Source organism: Mixophyes fleayi, chromosome 8 (assembly GCF_038048845.1).
Source record: "Mixophyes fleayi isolate aMixFle1 chromosome 8, aMixFle1.hap1, whole genome shotgun sequence".
NCBI lineage: Eukaryota > Metazoa > Chordata > Amphibia > Anura > Limnodynastidae > Mixophyes > Mixophyes fleayi.
In genome coordinates, this window is record NC_134409.1 from 25,920,084 (window position 1) to 25,941,272 (window position 21,189).

The following is a 21,189-nucleotide window of genomic DNA, read 5'->3' on the forward strand; positions in this document are numbered from 1 at the left end:
AGACAGACGCAAGACTGTTTCCCTAAAGTTTGGAAAAGGACGTATAAAAGAAATTTAAATAAATAAAGCAAGGAGCTCCATTTAGGAAGGTTATATCATCAGCACAATGTTTATCTTCAGTGGTGTAGAGGGAGTTTCTTTAGGCAATTTTCCTGCCAATATAAATATCATTTCAACTCTGTCATTTGTTTTTAATTATTCTTGACCAAAACATAGGAAATCTATGAAGCTGAAAAGGGGGACAGAAGAACCTGGAGAGACGAGGCAGGGTGTTGCACAATCTGTTACTCTGTCAGAGACAAGAGACACCGAGCATCTGTTTAGCATCACTTGACCCGATCAGAAAGTAATACCACAAACTTCGTCAATAAACCAGTGGACCAATTGAAAGCCATCAACACCAGAGGTATTGATACTGAGGACGGCGACATGACAATTATAGTTCACTTCTCAAATCCTCTGCAAAATACCAAACAAACAAGTCTGTTATATTAGGTGATCTCATTTTCTGGATGCGATTAGCCTGTATGTTCATTAAAGATGGCCTTTTTAGGCATATTTTTCCAACTTAAGATCTACACATTGCCTTGTTCCTGCTTGTTCAACTGTCCACAAACAACCGCTGAAAACCCCCCAAACACCACGTGTGTTCTGTCTCTCACTAACTTCATAAAGGGGCTCTAAACCATTTCTCCTACAGCTAATCCATAGCAAGTATTGATTTTGTGGATTATAAAATTTGCAATAACTATGAGAACATTTATGGGAATTCATTGTTTACATATTCTTATAAAAACCCAACATCAACTAGTCAAACTCTTGTGGCATGTGGAGGGCATCTATAAGGATACAACCCCTTCATTATAAATGACAATACAGTAAACAATGCTTGAGAAGGTTGCGTGGTTTTTAGCACTGCTGCGACTTGGGTTCCATTACAACTAGGGCACTGCCTGTGTATGTGGGTTTTCCTCCAAGTGCTCATGTTCGCACACCACTCAGAAGGCAACAGGCCCGGGTCTGTTTTTTTGTGTGCCTCTGGCAGGTAATTTAGACTGAGCCCTACTGGGGTAGGGATTGATGTGTTTAAAAAGTTAACTGAATGTACAGCACTGCAGAATATGTCGGTGCCATATAAAAGGATAATAAACTTAACGTCAATTGGACTAGGAGGAGGAAAATAATCATTTCTCTTATTGTACAAATGCAACTGAAAATAAAATACATTAAAAAACAAACAAACATACAAACACCTGAAAATGAACAATTCAAATAAGAGTCAATCTCTAGCGCTCTAACAGTCTAAGTTATTTTCTATTTTGTCCTATTCACAGCAAGGGGTCAGTTGTCCCATGTAACAATAAAAAGCTGTGACATTTTCAAGCATGTGTGGTTCCTGTATCAGAATAATGGCCTTTGTTCTGGCATTTAGGATTCTATTACAAGTGCTACCAGGATATGCACTGCCCTGTTGCCCTCTTTTCTTCAACAGTAAGCTCCTGTGTTCCTACAGAACACTGCCTACTTCATACACCTGGTACTCTACTGTTGCCAAACTTAAAACAAATCTTATTTCAGTATATGTTTTAAATTATAGATGAAACGGAGAAGGACGACTGCCCAGCTAAGGATTGATGGTAGCTGTAACATACATAAACAGCAGTCTCTGATAAGACAGAGCTCAGGAATAAAGGTCTGCATTTAACATTAAACCCATCTCACCTCTCTCTTATTCCGTCGAGCGACTTTCAAGAATTCCATGAGGATCTGAAGTTGAGCAGCATGCGACTCCTGCAGGGATAGAAAAGAAGAGTGTTTATTCTACAAATAAGATTTCTCTGATCTGCACATACACAATAATCATATAAAGAGCACTGAATACCTAGTAGTATCTATGACAAAGTCAAATCAATTCATCAGAAAAACAAGTATCGGAAAGACACTGGCAAAGTTTTATGACCATAAAACCTTAATGACTCACCTCTTATAATAAGCTGCATTGGGTCTATTAGATCTTTAAACTGCCACTAATACAATGCACCACATCATAAAGAGAGTTCTGCACCCAACCGGCAGCATGATGCTACTTTTCTGACCCGCAATGGTCAATAAAGGTTAATTAGAGACATTTCATGGCAGTCTGTCCATTATATTCCTAAAGACCATAGACCCAATGTGATCCTTAATTTGTGCAACTCACCACAATATCTTTACTCTGCTATCAAAGTGCTTTTATTTAGCGGCAGCATGGTGGCTTAGTGGTTAGCACTTCAGCCTCATAGCACTGGTGTCATGAGTTAGATTCCCTACCATCTGTGTGGAGTTTGTATGGGCTTCCTGCGGGTGCTCCAGGTTCCTTCAACACTTAAAAAACATACTAGGTGAATTGGCTGCTATCAAATTGACCCTAGTCAATGTGTGTGTGTATATATTAGGGAACTTAAACTGTAAGCTCCAATGGGGCAGGGAATGATGTGGGAGAGTTCTCTGTACGGTACAGCAATGCGGAATTAGTGGCGTTATATAAATAGCTGATGATTTAACAACCATTCGCCTGATTCACACAGGTTATGGATACCCCGCTCCCATTCTGTCTATATGCATGGCACAGGTCTGCAGAGTAGTTCATATGTATGACAATCAACTGTGGCGCACATGCTTTAACAGCGGAATTACCAATACAGTCAACAAGTTCCACGACTTTGTGAACATGGTCACTTTTACAAATGTTTAGAGAAAACCAAAACCTAATACGTAACAGTGATCAATCTAATGCAATTTACTGACCCCAAGCTGTTATTCCACAGGCTCTCTGATGCATATGGAGGAGAAGAGGCACCTGGGATCAAACCCTTATTGTAAAGATTTCATTATAAGCAGCTTGGAAACCCAATACACATATTTAAACCTGCATTTTATGTTTGCTGGCCTTTCAAAGTGCGCCCATCACCTACATGCTGGGGGGTGGAACAGTATGCACGGGTATAAAAACCATCAATTCAACAAGTACAGCACAGACACAGAACAGCAATAGGCAACCTGATACATGCAAGAGGGCGTGTGGATGGCCCTTTAACCTTCAAATACCATTAATCTCAGTAATAAGTTAAAATAATTCCTTCAATCGATGAAAGACCCCTGCCTATAACATATAACAAACAAATCTAACAATAAAGCGGTAAGAGGCTGGGGTCCACAAGTGAAGGACCAGAGAGCCGTCTGTTGCCCATCATTGCCACAAAGGCACTGGATCCTCTGTGGCAGTGATGGGCATCAGGGCCACAACCTAACCCCATGTCGTTCAGTAGAACTTATTTGAGGGAGGTGATTAGAGAGTATTCCAAATAAAAAAAACACACAATGAACAGTTTTGATGTACAGAATCTACATTTCATAGAATAAGTGCTGCTTACAGACGTGAGAGGCAATTTCCATTTGCACACGTCCATTCCTGATCAGGTGACTAAGCAGGCAAAATAATAGCTCCCACGTGAAAATAGACAAAAACAAACTTTCATACATAGTAAATGTTACATTAGGGTTTAGTGATATTCTGCATAAAACTACTTATATGGAAGGGCTTACGTGTTAATCTTAATAAAAATTATTAATCACACTACACAGCTGTGAAAACACAGCTGTTGGAGAAGCTGCCAATAATCTATGCAATACCAGGGCTGTTATCAGTAATGCACATAGGTTACATCAACACTGCCATCGCTAGCCAACCAAGAGTAACGGCGTATCCCTCGTGTTCATGTCTACTCCTAAATTTACCCTCCTGTTGCAAACTGCTGAAAATCCTCCTGTGCCAGGCTCTAGTAGACAGAATGTAAGGCTGCCTTCAACCCAACTTTTACTGGAGCTAAATTTAATCTGAAGCTACATTATTTTCCCTTTTGCTGCTGTGATATTTGGCCAAATATTTTAATGGTTGTCCTGGCAGCAGAATTGAACAATATGTGCTTTAGAGGGAGGCTCTGTTACTGGCACGGCATGCAACCGGGACAAAAAGACTCTATCAATTCCATGAGACGGTCTTCGTTAGCCTGAAAGGGATTGCCAAGAGGCAGAAACTGGGGCACTGCCACCTTGTTGAGTAAAACTAGTGAAAAGATTTATATAATATAACAAAACAAAAAAGGGAAGGAGAAAATAGAGTACTATAAACAATACATTTTAACATGAATACTACATATTAATAAAATGAGCAACACTGTACATTTTGGGTTAGTTAAAGAAATATAGAGATCCAAAAGGAAGCAACCGGCTTAAAATAAAATCTTGAATTTGGACATACAATGGTTTAAGACAAATTAAATTGGCTTAATATTTGTTTAAATTTAGAACCCAAGGTAGTAACTTTTTACTTTAATACCTTAAGACAGTGGTTTCCAAACTGTGTGCCTTGGCTCCCCGGGTGTCACAGCGATCTCACAGGGGTGCCACGGCCAGGGCCGGTGGTAAGCAAGACGAGGGACAACTTGGTAATTATTTTGCCTCGAACTTAGAAAGTTTGGAATCCACTGCCCTAAGGTCTTATGAGAGCCCTGTATTGTTCTCTCCCACCCCAAAGAACTATAGCTCAGAAGCAACAGGCCCTCTTTATTGGCTTATTCATACAGCATATGGAGTGGTTTTAACACTCACATCAAACAGTGCAGCTTAAAAGTTAAAGTACAGCACACCAGGAAGGCTGAATGCAAGAGTTGGTCTCTTGCTCTCTACAGTAGGAATGAAAGGTGTGCTGGCATAGGGACTAGTTACCCAGTAGCAAGTTGGGTGTGCTATAAAGCCACCATGCATGCACAGCGCAGACTGTGTGACCGAGGTTTAACAATCCACGCACTGTTGTGTCTAGCAATAGCAGAAGTGGATGAAACAAGTTGAATTTCATCCCTAATTTGGAGAATCTTAAGCTCACAGAAATACCCTGCCTACTTACTGCTTCAAGCTGCCTCTTCTTCTGTACCAGAAGCTGAAGCATCAGGTTCACGTTCGCCAGATCCAAGTTATCCTGATCAGTTACCAGTAGATCCTGGAAAATCTGCCATCGGTGACCATTCTGGAGAATCAAACGGGAAAAAGGAAAAAAAAAAAAAAACAGTAAGAAGAAAGAAACAAATCCTCCTATTTTACCAACAACTTAAAAAATTTAAAAATAAACATTCATCATATTATTTATTTTAAAATAAAATATATACAATTTTATGAGCGATTTTCTGCGCAGCCACCAGACAACCGACGGAACTAAAAAGCTCCGTTTTCAGGTGCAGTAGTCTTCAAATAAGCCCCCCCCCCCCCCCATTTATTCAACTGAAGTGAATGAACACAAGAAAAACAAACCTAAAATGTGCATTTATGGTTGTGAACTTATCTTGATGTATTACTAAAGTATGGTGTACGATAGGATATGGAATAGATTTGTTTTACATAAAAAAAGTTTAGGAAACAGGCTTTAAATTAGGCATTATTAACAAATGAAAAAAGTTGCCACTCTCAGTGGAATGGAATCTGGTGTAATCAATGTTGTCACAAATACCAGTCATTAACCAAGAACGGTCACAGTTATTTCAATCTAACTTAAGCGCAGAGGATATATCAAATTGGCTATGGACCATGGAACACCAGGGCTGATACACAAGAGAAGTCCCTAGAACAGAGTGACTCACATCGGATTGCAGCTAAAGAACATACAAGTAGTATTTTTAGAATATGCACCAGATGTATATTATGGCGCTGTAATGAGCTGGCCAATAAGTCTGCTTCTCCAAGAAAAAAAAAGTGATAAAAACAGAGTCAACCAAATGCAGCGATTGATCATTTACTGAAAATGTAACACAGGGCACTCTCAATGGGGCTTAGGTTTCATTATTTATTAATAACACCCCCCCACCCAAAAAAAACAAAAACACCTCTATAATACAGCAGCTATAAACTCCCTTTGTGTACAAATGAAAGCACGTCATGACTGATAATAAAAGCAAGCAAAATAAGAAAGTACAAATGACGGTAGAAACAAACATTTGATGGCAATCCCTGTGCATGCAAGGTCTCCAAATATCGAAAAAAATTATTATTTTTTTTGTAGGTTTTAGGCACATTCAGGATAGCAAGTTACTGGAGAAGAGATCACATACTAGCATTATTTGGTTATGAAAAGTAACTTAGATTTATGGATGTTGGTTAAATTTTATAGCCAAAATATATTGCGCATTATAAAGATATTTTGTTAACAGAACCAAGTGAAATGTAAAGTGGAAGTAACCCAAAAAAAATTATTTATACAAACTATAGTACTGTAAATATTGTATAAGGAAGGGGGGGCTGCACTGTACAGGGGGATAAGGGCATGCTACAGAATCATTTAGCATAAGTGAGTGGCGATGAATAGCTCTTCCTCCCTGTGTGAGCTTATCCTATCACTCCATAGGCTTCCCTGGCTAGTTCAATGCATTATAACGAACGTTTTAAATACTTTCCTTGTAGTTAAAATTAAATATAATGGGGAAAAAAGGGCACAATAGCATTTAATAATTAAATCACTTAATCAGGTCTCATGATACTTATCCTGGCGGGTAATTATAACTGGCCGGGTACTCTGATGATATTCTGTTCCTAATTTAGGTATCCACATATAAAATACTGACAGCCGGCTCCATAGATACCATATTAAATGTCAGGCCTTCCTCCCTATGTTGACCCGTGGTCTGATGACTCTTTTTGGTGCACACCATCCCATTTAATCCTGAAATCTGAACATTTAAAGCAGAAGTCACACTGCATGCTCAACAAGACAAATTAAGACTTCATAGCAAAGCAAGAAGGGCCATCCTCTGTATTTGAGGAGCCAACTAACTTTTAAACGCAAGTCCTGGCAATTTAATCTGTGACTGGTATTAAAGGTGTTGTAGGTCTTCAGACACATCTTCTAATTACTTATTTATTTTCATGGCCATTTATTAGGACAACAGAAGCATTGCGTAAAGACAACTGTATCCAACATGAGCTTACGTTGTAGTATTCAAAGGTCAACGAAAATAAATCAGCCTGGAAGATAAAGTTATCTGAAGGTTGAGGTCTACTTTGTCCCCTTATCCCCTTCCGCACACTAGTACGATGATGGGACTTAAAGCCCCCAGGAGCATTCTACACTTGCTCATTGCAGCAAACTCTTAACCATAGCTGATCACAATGTCAGGCTGCAAGGTGACCTTGCTGCCAGATGCTAGCCACCAGGGTGAACACTTTCAAACCGCTGTAAACCTTTTCTAAGAAATGAAAGAACTTTAAAAAGACATTTCTAAACATAACCATATGCACAGTATTATTTCAGACATGATGTTACAAATCAACAAGAGACTATAGATGGCATTTTCACTTCATAAAAGTTTGTTTAACTTTTCCCATAAAAAAAGTAACACTTGCTGGAGGAAGAATGCGGACAGTGCCAAGAGCTCCGTTAACCACTATACACCGTCCGTGTGGTAACACTTTAATAACCCCCAGTCACTTTCATTTAGTTAGGTTTTGTTTACTTGCTACTAGATCTCACCGAAGGGTCCAGCTTCAGCCGCTTGTCGTCAAATCTCTGCTTCTGTTTGAGAATTAGTTCATTTACTGGAAAAAAAAAAGAAAATCGAAAACATGGCATCACTCAGTGCAAGAAGCCGCCGCAGAACTAAAAAGGCATTAGGACATACATTGACATTGCATACAAAAATAGATTTATAGACATTTAAAAATAGTTTTGTTTTTATGAGTAGATAATCCCCAAAGACCCTATTACTCTAACAGGTACCCATGTTTTAGGACTGTTGGCTTAATTAGTAAGAAAAACTAAAGACAAACAAAACAAAAATGTACACCAATCACTGCCGTCAGTGTCAAGCAGCCCATATGTAAACAGATGGGCTGGAACAATCCCGATTACCAGGGCAGCATTTCACCTAGTAAATACTTCCTGTCCCACTGTCTACCGCTCTAGAGATGGTGCAGGAGATCTCTGAATGCCAGAATAATCCAGGCCAATGTAATAGTGACCGAATGACAAAGTGTCTGCACATTTGGGGTTGGAGGCGGTTAGTATCATAAGGATGGAGGGCTGGGGCCCACAAGGCGACTACGACTTACAGTTCACTTAAGTTGTATATTATACACCAATCAGCCACAACATTAAAACGACTGACAAGTGAAGTGAATAACATTGATTATCTCGTTATAATGGCACCTGTCAAGGCGTGGGATATATTAGGCAGCAAGTGAACAGTCAGTTCTTGAAGTTGATAGAAGGAAAAACGGGCAAGTGTAAGGATCTGAGGATCTTTCAAGTGGGCCAAATTGTCATGGCTAGACGACTGGGTCAGAGCATTTCCAAACTGGCAGGTCTGGTGGCTTGTTCACTGTATGCAGTGGTTAGTACCTACCAACAACAGGGTCAGGGACATCAGCGCACAAAGCTCATTGATGCACGTGGAGGCTAGTCCATCTGGTCGAATCCCACATAACTGCTACTGTGCCACAAATTGCTGAAAAAGTGAATGCTGGCTATGTCAGAACACACAGTGCATAGCAGCTTGCTGCGTACGGGGCTGCGCAGCCGCAAACTGGGCAGAATATCCATGGTGAACCCTATCCACCGCCAAAAGCACCTACATTGGGGGGCACATGAGCACCAGAACTGGACCAAGGAGCAATGGAAGAAGGTGGTCTGGTTTGATGAACCATGTTTTCTTTTACATCATGTGAATGGCTGGGTGCACATGCATGGTTTATCTGGGAAAGAGATGTCACCAGGATGCACTAAGGGAAGAAGGCAAGCATCGGAGGCCGTGTGATTCTCTGCACAATGGTCTGCTGGGTCCTGGCTTTCATTTGGATGTTACTTTGAAACATACCACCTACCTAAACATTGTTGCAGACCAAGCAGACCACTTCATGGCAGCGTTATTCCCTGATGACAGTGGCCTCTTTCAGCAGGATAATGCACCCTGCCACACTGAAAAAATTGTTCTGGAATGGTTTGAGGAACATGACAAAGAGTTCAAGGTGTTGACTTGGCCTCCAAATTCCCCAGATCATAATCTGATAGAGCATCTGTGGGATGTGCTGGATAAACAAGTCAGAGCCGTGGAGGCCCCACCTACCAAATTACAGGGCATGACTCAACAGATCAGAACTGTTTTGGTGGCATGAGGGGGACCTACACAATATTAGGTAGGTGGTTTTAATGTTGTGACATAACTGGGAGGTGACCAAAAAATATATATTTAATGCCCTGCTCTTGCTAACAGGGCAGTTTATTGTACTTATAATTCAGGATATGGGGACAAACTTCTGCAGTATTATGAAAGCCGGTATTAACGATTTTCTGAAATTTACAGAAAAAAATACAAAAGCAATCCTCTGTAATACACCTAAAAATACATATTTGTTAAAGTTTAACGCCGCTAACAACCTAGCACATAGATTTACACATCTCATTTGCTGCATTTGATCTACCTCAAATTAACCTCCATACTATGCATAAACATTTTGCAGCAGCAGAGTTAATAAACGTAGCTTGTTCTATAAATTGATATAAAACATCACAATAAACTAAACACTCACCTAGGAAGTTGGGGTAGAGATGGTCAATGTTATCTACCACATAATTACACTTTGGGCAGCGATTATTGTCCTCCAGACTATGATGAATGCATTTGTAGCTGTTGGGAGACAAAACACACATTGTCTGTTGGCCATCACAGAGTATCAGAGGATAAAAATATCTCAAGTAACTTTACACCTTTTTTGGTATGCACAGTAAACTGTGCACCAAATGGCAACACACCAGCAGGACGATGATTGATGACACAAGTTGCCCTATACACTCAGTTTCCCCCACTGATTATTTAATTGAAACCTTTATTTCAGATTTCAAAAGCTTTTCTTTGGCTCTCGGCAGCTTCTTAGTGAGGCTTATTGCCTGTCAACTGGTTATCTGGGCTGTGATGATACAGAGATTGCCTACCTGAAGTACTTCCAACACTACTTGTGTGGCGTGGGACAGATGGGTTTGATTCCAGCAACCCCCCACCCTCCCCCGGTGCTGTTGACATGCATCTCCCTCAGTTCTTTGCGTTCACAAAAGGGGACAGGCTTAGAAGTAGTTCGCTTTCCTATTGGATAAGATGGCGGATTGCTTGAGATTATAGCTTGCAATATGTAAATATTTATCCTAATACTGGAAAGATCCATATCTTGCTTATCCTCGGCACATATCCATCAGAATACACTAGGAACTGCAACACCGATGTTCAACACAAAGAACACACACATATCTATATCTATATATTGAAAAAATAAAGTGTAAAAATACAATTGGGAGCTTTCCAAACAGCGATATTAGCATGTTATGAGAAGCACTCTGCTCAGGTGTTTGCCACTGAAAACACACATGTGTGTGCTTAAGAATGAGCTAGGTATAGTTGGATCAATCTAAAGAGTTTCAGAACCTTAGAATTTGTCTGTGATCTCATAAGGAGCCACACATAACATTGGTGAAGAAGCTTCACATCATGAAAGGAGAGTACTAGTATGATGTGTTACATACAGTTACTGCAATATGGTAACTTATGAAGACCACATCATCTGCTTATCCAACTCGCCCTAACCTGCACTGTATGAGAGCACTATGTTCACTGTCTTCAGAATTTCTAGGAAGAAGAACGGAAAGGGAACATTTCTCACATCATTAACGCCACATGTTAATCCTTTGAGGCTCTCCTATTGAACACCATTGATAAATGCTACAAGCTCATGTACCATAGTCCTTGTAACAGTCATACATATTATATTAGCATAGGAACCAAATATCTCTATTCTTGTAGTATTTAGGACCATTCAGCTGACACATGTAAAGTTACAAGATGTCAATATCATTTTGGGCCAACTTGTATTTGAGGTTTACTGGTAATTCAAAGCTTAACAATTAGACGTACATATATTCTGTTTATCTTTCCCTTTGCTAACCCCTATTTACATACTACACACAACCTCATTTACTGCTCACTGTATGAATGAGTGGAAACTTACATGCCGACTGCAACATCAATATTAAATAATATCTATAGACTTCCAACAGAACCATGGCCGCAATGGGCAGTTTAGAACACAAAAATGAAACCAAACAGTGAACACAGTGTAGGAAACAGCCCCATATGGCCATGTGCAAGTTTATTCAGCATAGTTTACAGTATAAAACAGGACATTTCGGGACAGCAAGTTATCCGATGAAGGAACTTGCAGTTCCGAAACGTCATGTCTTTTTTTGTAAAGCCTGCGTGTAGCGAAATGAACATTTATTCAATTTTCTGCATTGTGCTACTGTATTCACTGTTTATTTTGCCGCTGTGGTGGTTTGGTGCTGACCCCCCGTAAGAAGAAACCACTGCAGGCGGAAGGGACAGATGGGAATCCATGGGCCAGTTTCTGCTGTGTTTGGCCAGTTTATAACAAAGGCTTTAATCACTTGTCTTTTAGCAAAGCAACTTTCCAACATGAGAGCACTACTGATTTGCTGGACAGCAAGAGATCAGCAAACGTACAAGGCTTTCAATATATCCTGTATAATGTCCTTTTTGAAGACGACATATCACCTTTACACTATGAAGGCTACCATAGTGCTGCCTGTATCAATAGTCATGAGAATGCTTTGACCAATTCACTTGGACTAATGACATTACCGAGACATGGGGCACATTGGTTAAGCCCACAATATGGCTGCCTAACCTGCTTCAGATGACAAGTCCATTTAACCAGATGTAAGCCTTAATGTTCAGCAAGTATAAAGCAACCCCTCTCCCTTTATATCGGTGATAGGCAACCGGATACACTTCAGAGGATGCATGGTGTAGCCCTCTAACCTTCAAAAGGGCCACAAATTACCGTTAATCTCAGTAAAGGTCAAATAATACATTTAACCAAAGACAGACACCTATCTAATAACTTAGCAGCGGCATTTTTAACAAGTGTTACACGTTACAACTAACAAAATAATACAATAAAACAGGAAGGAGCGGGGGCCGCAGGTGGAGGCTCGGGGGGGCCGCCTGTTGCCAGTTTCGTAGAAAACTTTATTAATGGGGGAAAATGTAATGATTCATTCTAGAGTTTACTAGTCTAGATAATTAAAAAAAATGGCAATCTTTAAAATAAAACCGAGAAAGAAACTGCTCATGCTTTATTCAATATATCCCCCCCATGCTAACAAAGCATCCAACAGCGTCCCATTCAGTTATTAACAATCAACAGTGTTTGGAAGCACAGTGAGGAGTGAGCAGACAAATCAGAGGTCCACAGTGTACTGGCTGCAGGGCCAACACTGCAATACTCCACAACACCATGAGGCCCCTTCAGTAACAAAGGGCTTAAGAAGAGCCGCAGAAAAACAAAAACATCTTTCCCCCTCTGTATTCTCACAGAACATGGATTTATTCCAGGGATAAAACTTCTCCAATGTCAGGGAGGCAGCTGCTATTAGTTTTAAAAAGGTCTTAAAAAAAAAAAAAAAAAAAAATAGGAGATATGCATCCAGACTGACACCTGGATGTGATTTTACAAAGTTTGCTTTGAGAGTTTTATTTTTTTGGAATCAGAAACTTGGGATTCACATGTATGTTTAGCACAGGAGTGTTACGTTATAAGTGGCAAATGGATTTTAACCCCTTTAGTGTATAAAAGGTGCTAGGGACAATGACTACCCTATAGATTGTGTATAGCAAGGAAACCAGATTTGTATGGACATCGGTTATTAACCACACAATAAGGAGCGTTTTGCAGGCCAAGAGTCAGTTATGGTTATAGATTACACAAGTCATGTTTAATAGATGTATAAAGAATTGTAAATAATATCTGCATAAAACCTACATTCTAATGTCACTGCAGAGTTCATTAGGAAACATTGGGGCATATTCAATTAAGCCCAAACTTCGTGGATGCGCATTTTTTTTGTTAATACGGTAGAACTACATCGTGGATTTTCCTTCGCAACCCTATGAAGAAGGGAACTGAAACACGAGATGTTGCGGTAACGCAAAGTGCCTTCAGGTCCATTCTGGAGGCATTCTGCAGTTAATTGAATATGCCCAGTTGTGTATTTATAAGAAAGTATGCACCCCTACTGAAAAGTATTACAGATATTAAAAGGTCATTTTGAATTTAGGTGACCCTTATCAAAGCTCTGAGCATTGTTCTTTCATAGACACAGAATTCATGGGTGACTTAACATCTAAATAATTCACAAAATGGAAACCATATATAAACTGCAGCTCACAGTACAGAAATCAAGCACAGCCAATATGTAAAATCGCTAATTTCCGATTCTTACAAGTATGATATATATATATATAATAGTTTGCGGCTGAAAAAGAGGGAGCCAGAGGTGACGTGAGACCAGAGCACTAGCCAGCAGGAGAAGTGTCACATGACCTACATGTTAGGCAAACGATTTTGTGGATCCTAGATAAACATAAGGGACAGGTAGAATTTAAATTTTAGAAAATTTTATTATGATCAAATTTATATATTTTGGTTTATTTGTATCCTAAAACATGAATGATTTTCTCCTTAGACGTTACAGATGTTACGTATGTGGCTGGTGTCTATCCATAACATACATAGAGGAAAAATAAAAGCACAACAGCCATTTCTTGCCTATGAAGAGCACCTAAGATATGAATAAAGCCTTTTAAACGTTGTGACTGTTTCCAATAAATAGCAACTATGTTCTGCTGTGCACTGTATTTAGGTGAAAAAAAATTGCACTGAAATACAGCAACAAGTCAGCCATTAGGTGTCATTTGTCTAGTGTAACTTCAATAAATGCAAGCATCTGATTGGTTGCTATGGTTTAGTGATTCTCCCCCCCCCCCCAATTAGAATGAATGAAATAGGTTATAAAAAGGACATATCATTATCCTATTGACAGCACTAGAATTTTATAGTTTCTAGGTGTCTTGGGGAACTAACTGTCCTAAATAGATATAAACATTTAAAAAAAAATCCCTTCATTTGGCCTAGGAAAGGGTCAATTGAGTCAGCTAATCACTCAATGGATGGTGCTCTCTCTCTCAATCTTCACTGGTCTAAAAAGCCAGACAGGAGCGCTGATGTAGAGCAGAGGCTGCCAGCAGCAATGAGGCAGATGGCTACACCATGAGCGATTAGCATGATAGTCAGGCAGATTAGCATGCCAGTCGCTCTGCTGGCCTGACCCTCTGCCTTTTGAATAAGTGAGAGGGGAAGAGTTGTGAGAGTTTTACATTAGGGGCCAGGAAAATAAAAATTTAAACACAAAATGAAGGGATTAGAGAACAGTGAACATTCTTGTGTGGCCGAAGAAACACTGTACCCTAAACTAGCTCTATTATGACCCAGAATACAGTCTGATGAGCTGTACAGAATTTTTAGGAGATAAAAATTGAAATAGGAATTGCTTATTGTTTGGTTATATTGTTAAAAAACAGAAGTAACTGACTGGACTTCTTTAATTCCCAGTTTAAACACTCCCATTTACCATAATATCGGTGATGATGTACTGGACTCGGCAACATGGAATTTTACCAATTAGTGAGCAAGGCTGCAGGCATAAGTGTATCTAGGTAACTAACACATTCTTAAAAGGTATTTTTCAACTTCAAATTACATCATTAGTTTTGGCATGTCCTCGTGCAACTTGTACTTAATAGACTGGTTTATCGTGTGCCTTCTTGTACTGTTATCCATGCCATTCAGACAGTTCATTTTCTCATTGACCATGGATACAGAAGATTAAGCTCTGCATATTGGAAACAAATGAATGCATAGAACAATTTTATATAGTGCCTAAATAAATCATTATGCCTAAATGATATGTAGGCCATTGTGAAAAACAAAAATTAGCCATCAATATGAAGAGACCCGTTTAGCAAAAGTTGTAAAACGTCAGGTACACACCAAAATATTAGTTACCAAAAGGTAAGCGGCACCTTTAACTTAAAATACATTTAATTTTTTATTTATTTAATAGCAGTATAGCTATGTCCCCCCATGCTTAATATTCATTGGAAGGTGACCTGAATCATTTTGGTTGTAATTACCGTAAATTGAATTTCACTATATCCACATTCCGGACTTACTTAACATTAGGAAAAAAAAAAAAAAATTGACCCACGTGCTGTCCGGACATCTACACCTGTCATTTTAAATTATATACAGTTGTTCATGTGTTTAACAAAACCAAATGTTATTTTTAATTCCTAGTTCAAATCTGTAATCTATAGTCAGACAAAAGGACATGGGTGCAGATGTACAAACTTTGAGCGACTGCTCTAGAAGAGTTAATTGCGAAAAGACTTCACAAGAATCTCAGCAACGAGCTATAGAATTTAAGAACTTAACCATACGTCACTGACGGCCATGCCACAATACTGACTGGATTACCACTGCCACTTTTGTTGCAGTCAGCACTATAAAGTATTACATTTCTGAAGCTTTAAACTGAGCAGTACATCGCTGTGGGATCTCATAGTTCATTTAAGGATAAAAAATTTGCTTTAGGAAGGGTGGGTTAGTGTATAAAACAGACCAAAAAAAAAAAAAAAAAAAGATTGAAGGGGTTGCGAAATGAAGAATTGAATGTTCTTTCTTAATGCAAACAATCGAGCGCACTCCATCAACAGGGAGAATGACAACACCGACTGCTTATGAAACACGCAGACTAAAATGTTAATTGTCCCAACCCAATCAATTAGTTGCTGAGTTCCAAAAGACCTAGGACTGTAGTGATGTCAACTATCAATTTACAGTTTACTCATTCACACACAACGGCCAAAAACAAAAGAAAAAAGGAGAAAAGTCAGACTTATGGAGCGCAGGAAAATAAGAACCCTATAAAAAGCAGTAAGCCATGTCTATTCTGGACTTCATGTTCTAAATGCCCAATAACAGTCACGCTCTAAAAAGATCTTTGCAATGCCTTTGCTGCAAACCATCGTATACCACAGACTTCAGAGTACTGGCCTGTACTTCAAAACAAAAATTGGAATAATTTGAAAAATGGTTCTGTGTAAAATCTGTACCGTACAAAAAGAAAAATAAAGATTCAAAATGGAATTGGCCACAGAACACACATTCTGGCTCGGAGCACCATGCTGAAAGAGGTTTGACCAAATAAAAAAAAAGCTCAGATCACAATCTCCTGCTTTGCCCCCGTTTCTTTCACAACACTTTTTCTATTTAACGCTATGGTTATCTTAAACTTTTCTCACTGAAAATGTTGTTATGTTGATGGGCAATCAAATACATTTTTTCAGAACTCAATGAGGTCTTGGTCAGATAACATCATGAGAGTGGTTGGTGAAAAACAAAAACCCACAAAGTTCATGCCCTTTCCACCCAGGTACTGTGACAACATAAGCAGCACTTGCAAATGACTAGAGGGCGGGCTGCAAAAGTGAGGATTTGTACTCTTATTTGATTGGCAAGTTTAACACACACTCCTCTGGCTATTGCTAATTATGTATATGAGAAGGATGCAATGGAACTGAAGTCTATTGAAGTTTCCTCAAGTTCTATTGGTCTTCTACATTCACAGAAATGTCCAGTAACGCAACAGTCCCTATTTCAATGGTCCAAAACAAAAACACATCTGCAGTCCATCTAGGAGACAGGTGTTTGTACAAGATTAACAAGCCTGTGAAAGTGTATTCTGTATGAATGTACATGACTTAACTGTATCACAAGTACCAAAGTCACTAATTGATTGAGTGCTATTAAATGTTGATTACATGTTGACATAAATCAGAAGTAATGGCATATAGACACAGTTACATTTACATATGTAAAAGTTCAATAAGCATCAGACACCTAATCTGAAAGAGGTTTTATATGGAAAACAATCTCAATATATATTTAAATACAACAAACTTCTGAAACTTTTCTAACAATGAAGGTCTGGTCAGTATTCGCAATGGAGTTTGATTTCTATACATACATCTGTGTACAAATCCAACAAGCTTACCAATACAAAGGACACCTTAAAGAATGTTAGATACGAACTATGTAATTAAAGCTAGTGTTTGCAGTGGCCTGGTTTTACCTCATACATAATTACCAGCTATATTTGAAATGTTGCCATAGATGTTAACTGGCACTAATTTGCCGCTGCAGTTATAGCTTTTCCACCTTTGAGAAGAGTAAGGTTTAAACATATTGTCACCAAGTCAAGGCAGGACAAACCCAAGGAGCCAGGTAGCCAATCGTAGGACCTAGCCTTTGGGAGTTATTCCTACAGATAAGAATGGATGCACATCTTCCCTGTGGCTCTTTAATAGATCCTGCTGGCTCCTAGATTTGACAGACTCCAGAATGCTGCATAATCATGACTACCACCATGATTATACCCAAAGTATAATTCTTTGTTAGGGAAACTTTTTAGCAGACTGTATCTAGAAATTGGCTTTTGTACCTTCATCATTTATTTATATAGCGCCACTGATTCCGCAGCGCTGTACAGAGAACACACTCACATCAGTCCCTGCCCCATTGGAGCTTACAGTCTAAATTCCCTAACATACAGACAGAGAGATGAGGGTCAATTTCAAACAAGCCAAGTAACCTACTAGTATGTTTTTGGATTGTGGGAGGAAACTGGAGCACGCGGAGGAAACCCACACAAATAAGGCCATGGTCGGGAATCGAACTCATGACCCCAGTGCTGTGAGGCAGAAGTGCTAACCAATAAGCCACCGTGCTGCCTTTCAGGGAACTGTGCATATGTGGTCTTCTGTCTACGTCTGTGACCACTGAGGCGTCATCTAGCGATATCAGCAGTTTCAACTAAGTAGCATCAAAAGCTGTTCCCGCTACTCTGTTCTACCATGATAATACTGGGTTTATGACACGTCAGGGATGGCATGGGAAAGACAAAAAATGCACACTCCTGGCACATCGAAAATGGAGAGTCTGTAGGAAAGGGATGACTTCTTAGACAATTTATCTGCCAAATGTTAATCCTTAGGACACGGGTTCTAGTGGCTCCTTAGAGCCTATTTTGCATATTTAAACCCTCAAATAAAATCCACTAAAGGTGGACTTTTATAGGGTTGTCCATATAAGATTATGTAATAAAATGTTGTTATGGTCATGTGTAATGTTTATGTCAAGCTTTGGGTTTGCATGGCTGTATAAAGCTCTCCGTGCGTGACTTCTACAAATGACACAGCCCAGCAGCAAATCATCCCTTTAAATTGGAATCAAATGTTGGCAACAAATCAGAAGCAGCAAGAGGCACGATCATGCAGTAGTTACTTAATTTAGTCTAGCTCAACACAGCAGCATAACATGTGATAATGTTTTGATAAATAAAGTGTACATTTTATTTATATATACACAAATCTCCTTACCAGAAGCTGTGTCCACATTTTGTCATGTAGGCTTCCTCAATCATATCAAAACATATCGGGCTGGAAGAAAAAGAAGCATACAGATCATTGAAAAATAAACAAATATTTAAAAACAAAACTGCACTATCGATAAATAAAACCATATTATCTAGACCAGCATCTGCAGTCACAGACAACAAACCAAAATAGTAGTTACAATACAAAAATAACAGTGATGTAGTTTCAATTCAACACTGTCATATAGATTATCAGTCAGCAGATATACTGTACATATACGTACGTCTTCTACACAGGTTACCAGATCTGGACCAAATAGAAAAACATTAAGCTAAGATTTATCATATCTGCACAGTGCTAAATACAAATAATATTAGTCTTTATAAAGAAGCAGGATATTAACATAACTTTACAGTGCTCCAAGTCTATAGTCTTGTAACACATGGCGCTTTTCATGTGCTTGTGGTATGTACTCTCTGAGCTGCATTCACCACTTTACCTACCACTGCAAGCAGGGATCACCAGACCCTATGAGGAATTATAGTACACAAGCAAAGTGAATACTGGATGGAACTTAGATGCAGCAAGTCCACCTACGTGATCCATCCAGCTTTCACTCTGAATATTTGTATGACCATCTCAGCAGGTTCTTTGTGGAGTTCAGTAATCTCTATATGCACAAGCCCGAAGTACTACAGCCGGCAATGTTAATTAGGATGAACTTCCCAAACGAATATATCTTTTTACACACAAAGCTACATGCCTCAGTGATGCAATAAAGGGGGAGGCGCTACAGAGAGTATGCTTTAAAATCTAAGGGGGGGTGATTCAATTCAGCTCGATGTGTCTCCAGAAGAGTCCACAGACACACATCGGACCCAATTCATTAAATTTTACCCTGGACACAACCATGTTACAATGCAAGGGGTGCATATTAGTTTATTATTTTGCACATAAGTTAAATACTGGCTGTTTTTTCATGTATCACACAAATACTTGATAGCTTTAGGTTTACACCGAAATTTAAAGTTGATCTAGGGCATGCCCTATTACCAACTATAAATATGCCCCCACATTTTAAATATAGCTCCCCCTCCAATGCAACATAGGTTTGTCAAGGTACAAAGTTACTCGGTTTTTTTTTGCTTTAATTTCCTTAATCAGGCCCATCGTGTTTGAGATTTTCCAGAAATCTTATATATGCGAAGAAAAAAGAGCAGCGATTTCTGTGCCGGTCTAAGCCCCTAATTGTCTTAAAAAAAAATTAAAAAATAAGGTATTAGAGTTTCAGTTGCAGCTTTTCATCAAGTTCCTAGTGTTGAAGTGAGGAACGTGCTGAAGAAATGCTGCAAAAATCAAAATCCAGTTAAAGTGGAAATAAATATATATATTTTATTATTTAGGCACACAAAGCTAGCACCAGCTTGACCATTTGGAAGGGCAATTGCACCTAAACATGATTATTATGAGAAGAACAAGCACTCCAATGCAACATAAATTCATAGGGTAGCCTTAGTGAGTTCACTACTTCCTAATAAATTGAAAGGCTGCATAGTTATGAATTAAGGCCATAAAATGGATGTATCTATCTGGTCTGTAGCTTGCATTATTACATGGCTGACAATTAAATTGTTTGCAGCTATTTACAACTAAATAAAACAAATTATTTAATGGGCTAAAGCAATCTACTTGCACTATGTTATTTTGTTGATTATTACAATCATCACAGAGCTTGCCTGACAGCACTGAATGGAAATGCTACTTCAGGCGTGTAGGTTCCACAGCCAACTGCAGACTCCCATTCAATTTCACAATAGTGATTTTTACCATGCAAGAATTATGGCGCTTCAAAAATGCCACACAAACCAACTACACAAGACTTTCCTATAACAATACAGTTAGTCACCAGTTTAGCGAACACCATATAAAAATAAAAAATTATGATTTTCAGAGCTCGCCATATGCTATGATAAAGAACTTGTGGAGAGAATTGTTTGTATACTTTAGCCGTAAGGGTCATACTAGCAGTATACACAGATTGACTAGCAATATTTTTAAGCTTACGTAGCATCCTAATTTGTTATATTGTTTTTAAAAATCCACCACTGGCAAATGAAAACTATAGTCCACTATACTTTTTAGATTTTTTAACTCGCTATCTTCTTCCAAATTCATATTCTAAACCCATCTGTCTCCACATGGCTTCTGGTTTCCACTATATATTCACTTTTAGGAGATCCCCGCTATCAAAGTATTCTTGCTGTTAGGTCTTGCCTGCAAGAATCAGTGAGATTCTTGCAGTGGATCAAACTCTGGAATGTGGGGAGGAATAGCCATGGAAGGATTCCATTATTCACAAGCAGCAAAATTCTTATTCAGACAGCAAGGAATGAGAAAGATGTGGAAACTAGGTGCGCACACAAAGGAACAGTGAGCTCTCCATCTTTTTGCATCCTTTGAGAGGAATAATATGTTCTAAATTATTCTAATTGCACAGACATCAAGAAAAATATAAATATTTCTTGATGGTCATGGCATTTGAATAATTTCAGGACTATGAACTTGACAATTACTAATTTACCTAGCTTTCGCCTCCCAACATAGCTTCACGCTACCAGACAATCACAAGAATGCAAATGAAGACTCGTGAAAGAACTACATACTTTTCTCAAATTGACTTTAAAAGTTAACTTTTCATGTACTGCCTCTACTGCTGCCTCCGATTCAGCATATTGGGACGTAAGCAAACCATAAAACAATGTTTTAT

The 21,189-nt window shown here is 38.9% G+C and overlaps 1 protein-coding gene across 2 annotated transcripts in view; it reads right to left on the reverse strand.

Moving 5' to 3' along the window:
• The window catches only part of COP1 (COP1 E3 ubiquitin ligase), a 74,904-nt gene that overhangs the window by 52,749 nt on the left and 966 nt on the right, over nucleotides 1–21,189 (reverse strand). The window contains exons 2-7 of one of the 2 annotated variants that reach the window (XM_075182180.1): nucleotides 18,426–18,485; nucleotides 9,610–9,707; nucleotides 7,556–7,620; nucleotides 6,669–6,755; nucleotides 4,946–5,065; nucleotides 1,723–1,791 (exon numbers count right to left, since the gene is read on the reverse strand). In XM_075182180.1, coding sequence (XP_075038281.1) covers nucleotides 1,723–1,791; nucleotides 4,946–5,065; nucleotides 6,669–6,755; nucleotides 7,556–7,620; nucleotides 9,610–9,707; nucleotides 18,426–18,485 — 499 coding nt within the window. The remainder of the gene's footprint in view (nucleotides 1–1,722; nucleotides 1,792–4,945; nucleotides 5,066–6,668; nucleotides 6,756–7,555; nucleotides 7,621–9,609; nucleotides 9,708–18,425; nucleotides 18,486–21,189) is intronic. The other variant, XM_075182182.1, reaches the window with a different exon arrangement.